The 3,800-nt window shown below is 57.6% G+C and overlaps 1 protein-coding gene across 1 annotated transcript in view; it reads left to right on the top strand.

The window, feature by feature from the left end:
* The first annotated feature begins 3,290 nt into the window (after positions 1-3,290).
* Positions 3,291-3,800, top strand: part of LOC108803051 (talin-1-like) — a 35,809-nt gene continuing 35,299 nt past the window's right edge. Inside the window, exon 1 of the mRNA XM_018574895.1 lies at positions 3,291-3,420. Within this exon, the coding sequence (XP_018430397.1) occupies positions 3,291-3,420 (130 nt within the window). The remainder of the gene's footprint in view (positions 3,421-3,800) is intronic.

Here is a 3,800-nt window from a genome sequence, read left to right as displayed (position 1 = left end):
CCTGACCTGACCGCCCTCTGCTCTGACCGCCCCCTGACCTGACCGCCCTCTGCTCTGACCTTTTCCTTCCCATAGAAGATGACTAGGAAGACCTTCCTCTGTCCCTGATCTCTCTACATCGTTGTCCTCTCATTGTCGGCGCGCCTGGTGATCTGTCGGCGTGTCTGGTGGTCTGTCTGCGCGCCTGGTGGTCTGTCTGCGCGCCTGGTGGTCTGTCGGCGCGCCTGGTGGTCTGTCGGCGCGCCTGGTGGTCTGTCGGCGCGCCTGGTGGTCTGTCGGCGCGCCTGGTGGTCTGTCGGCGCGCCTGGTGATCTCTCCGTCTATAATAAGATCTGTATACGTCCCTCTTCCATCGGTATCTCAATCCGGTGCAGGGCTGCGTTCTCCGATGGCGGTGGCTCTCCCGGTTTCGCCGGCCTTCTGCTCGGATTATCTGTGTGCTGCGTCCTTCCTCTTCCTCCCAACAAAGAGTAAAAATATTCTAGAGGAAGTCTGCTTCTTCCAAACTCTGATATCACCACCACGGCGTGTCATCGGCCACAGACCGCACCGCCACACATGTCCGAATATTGTGCTGAGTGATGACAACCAGCGTACTCCACCCGGAGTTTGGAGAACTTCACCCGTGTCAGGGATGGAGTGGTGACTACAACATTCGGGAAGGAACCAAAGTTCTGGTTGGTGTTCCGCTTGAATACGGGGCCGCATATAAAGCCTTGGTGATGAGGAGGAGGAGGATGATAATTGAGGAGGAGGAGGATGGGGAGGATGATGAGGAGGAGGATGATTGATTATGAGGAGGATGATGTGGAGGAGGAGGAGGAGGATGATGAGTCTTCTGGAGCCTCTTTGTTGTTCTGGAACAAATCATTTTGCTGCTGAACCATTGTGTGATGTCGGAATCCCCGATTGGCTCGGATGGTCTGCTGTTTCCCGGCATTCCTCTTTCCCACCACTGCCAGACCAATCCTGCACAGGAAACCTCGTCCCCCTTCCCCCTGCTCCTGTAGCGGGGGGTGTTCTTGATGTCCTTCGTTGGATACCTTCTTGTAGTATACGTCTGGGTGGAAGGTCTGACGAGGAACGTGTTTAGAAAGCTTGACTCTTCTATAAGTTAGAGACTCCGTCACTCTCCTATTCGGGGTATTTACAGGGCAAAGTGAGCAGGTGTCCTAAAAGCCCCCTGGCTCCTAAAAGCCCCCCCCCCCCCCCCCCTCAGTTATAGTTAGCTGCACTCCCCCACTGGTCCTTCAAAGGCCTCACAATGTGCTTGTGTAGCCAACCACCAGGCCTGAACACACACTGTCACATGAAGGAATGCTGTGAAAGCTCCGACACCATCGGACACGGAGCGTGCGCAGGACGAGGACAGCGAAATTACGTGGTGGGGAGAACGTTGTAGGTGAGTATAAGTGAGGGTGCTAACAGGAGGACTGAACGGGCAAAGTGCCAACAAAGGGTATGACATCAAACTCATACATCCATCGATGGTGGACACGGCCCACCACTCCGACCTCCATCATTGGTGGACACGGCCCACCAGCCCTACATCCATCATTGGTGGACACGACCCACCACTCCGACCTCCATCGATGGTGGACACGGCCCACCACTCCGACCTCCATCATTGGTGGACACGGCCCACCACTCCGACCTCCATCATTGGTGGACACGGCCCACCACTCCGACCTCCATCATTGGTGGACACGGCCCACCACTCCGACCTCCATCATTGGTGGACACGGCCCACCACTCCGACCTCCATCATTGGTGGACACGGCCCACCACTCCGACCTCCATCATTGGTGGACACGGCCCACCACTCCGACCTCCATCATTGGTGGACACGGCCCACCACTCCGACCTCCATCATTGGTGGACACGGCCCACCACTCCGACCTCCATCATTGGTGGACACGGCCCACCACTCCGACCTCCATCATTGGTGGACACGGCCCACCACTCCGACCTCCATCATTGGTGGACACGGCCCACCACTCCGACCTCCATCATTGGTGGACACGGCCCACCACTCCGACCTCCATCATTGGTGGACACGGCCCACCACTCCGACCTCCATCATTGGTGGACACGGCCCACCACTCCGACCTCCATCATTGGTGGACACGGCCCACCACTCCGACCTCCATCATTGGTGGACACGGCCCACCACTCCGACCTCCATCATTGGTGGACACGGCCCACCACTCCGACCTCCATCATTGGTGGACACGGCCCACCACTCCGACCTCCATCATTGGTGGACACGGCCCACCACTCCGACCTCCATCATTGGTGGACACGGCCCACCACTCCGACCTCCATCATTGGTGGACACGGCCCACCACTCCGACCTCCATCATTGGTGGACACGGCCCACCACTCCGACCTCCATCATTGGTGGACACGGCCCACCACTCCGACCTCCATCATTGGTGGACACGGCCCACCACTCCGACCTCCATCATTGGTGGACACGGCCCACCACTCCGACCTCCATCATTGGTGGACACGGCCCACCACTCCGACCTCCATCGATGGTGGACACGGCCCCCCACTCCGACCTCCATCATTGGTGGACACGGCCCACCACTCCGACCTCCATCATTGGTGGACACGGCCCACCACTCCGACCTCCATCATTGGTGGACACGGCCCACCACTCCGACCTCCATCGATGGTGGACACGGCCCACCACTCCGACCTCCATCATTGGTGGACACGGCCCTCCACTCCTACATCCATCGATGGTGGACACGGCCCAGCACTCCTCCTATGTCTTTATAATCATAAGTCATCTTTTTAACTTGAGACTTTTTAAAAATCTGCAATAATAGTTTTTTTGGGGGGGGGGAAAGTTTTGGACAGAGATCTGCTCTCCCCTCTCTTCCGCTCTCCCCTCTCTTCCGCTCTCCCCTCTCTTCCGCTCTCCCCTCTCTTCCGCTCTCCCCTCTCTTCCGCTCTTCCGCTCTCCTCTCTTCCGCTCTTCTGAGGTGAGAAGATCCGTGTGTCTGAGAGTAACTCCATTCATTTCAGTGTCACCATTATTCTTACTACAACGGCTCTGGTTCTATTTAGGTGTTGCATGGCCTTTACAATCCCCCCTGACCCCTGCGCTCTCCTCAACCCATTGGATCTGCACCGAGAGGAGAGGTGTGTGCACTCGGGTGCACCTCAGATACTATGTGGTGGGGGGTGGAGAACATGGCTGGAGGCCCCTCCCCCCCTCCTGGATTGCCAGCCGCAGGAACATCCTACCCTCCTGCTGTAGGTCCTCTCTGCTGGGGACAATGTATGAGAACTTCATGGGACATTCACTGATCAGCAACCTCCTGGGGAAGATCCTAATATTTTCCTCTTTCCTGCCCCTAATCGGGAAGATGCCCCTCACTCCACCCCTGGTAATCCTGGTCCGGACAGGTCAGGAGCTCTCCAGAACCATGGCTGGGGTTTGGGTTAGGATGGATCTTCATCAATCGCTGTAGGCTCCAGTGTCACCGAGGGGCAGCTGAGAGGATGTTTTACTTCTCATCATGTGTGTCCTTTGGTGGTCGCCGTCTCACTAGTCTAGGGCTGAGGCCTAACTTTCATTCCTGACCCCGCGCAGGCCTGGTGAGGCCCCGCCCAGCCCTGGTGAGGCCCCGCCCAGCCCTGGTGAGGCCCCGCCCAGCCGGGAGTTGTAGTCCTTTATAGCGGGTGGTATTCTGCATTGTGCTGTATAATGTATTGCTGGGAGTTGTAGTCCTCTATAGGGGTGGAGGAAGGGTTGCGGGTGGGTGTGAGGGGTGGAGGAGGCGTTA

This window comes from Nanorana parkeri, unplaced genomic scaffold (genome assembly GCF_000935625.1).
Source record: "Nanorana parkeri isolate BGI_ZX_2015 unplaced genomic scaffold, ASM93562v1 scaffold3338, whole genome shotgun sequence".
NCBI classification, from domain to species: domain Eukaryota; kingdom Metazoa; phylum Chordata; class Amphibia; order Anura; family Dicroglossidae; genus Nanorana; species Nanorana parkeri.
The sequence above is the reverse complement of the archived record's forward strand: the minus strand, read 5'-3'. Positions and strand labels throughout refer to the sequence as shown.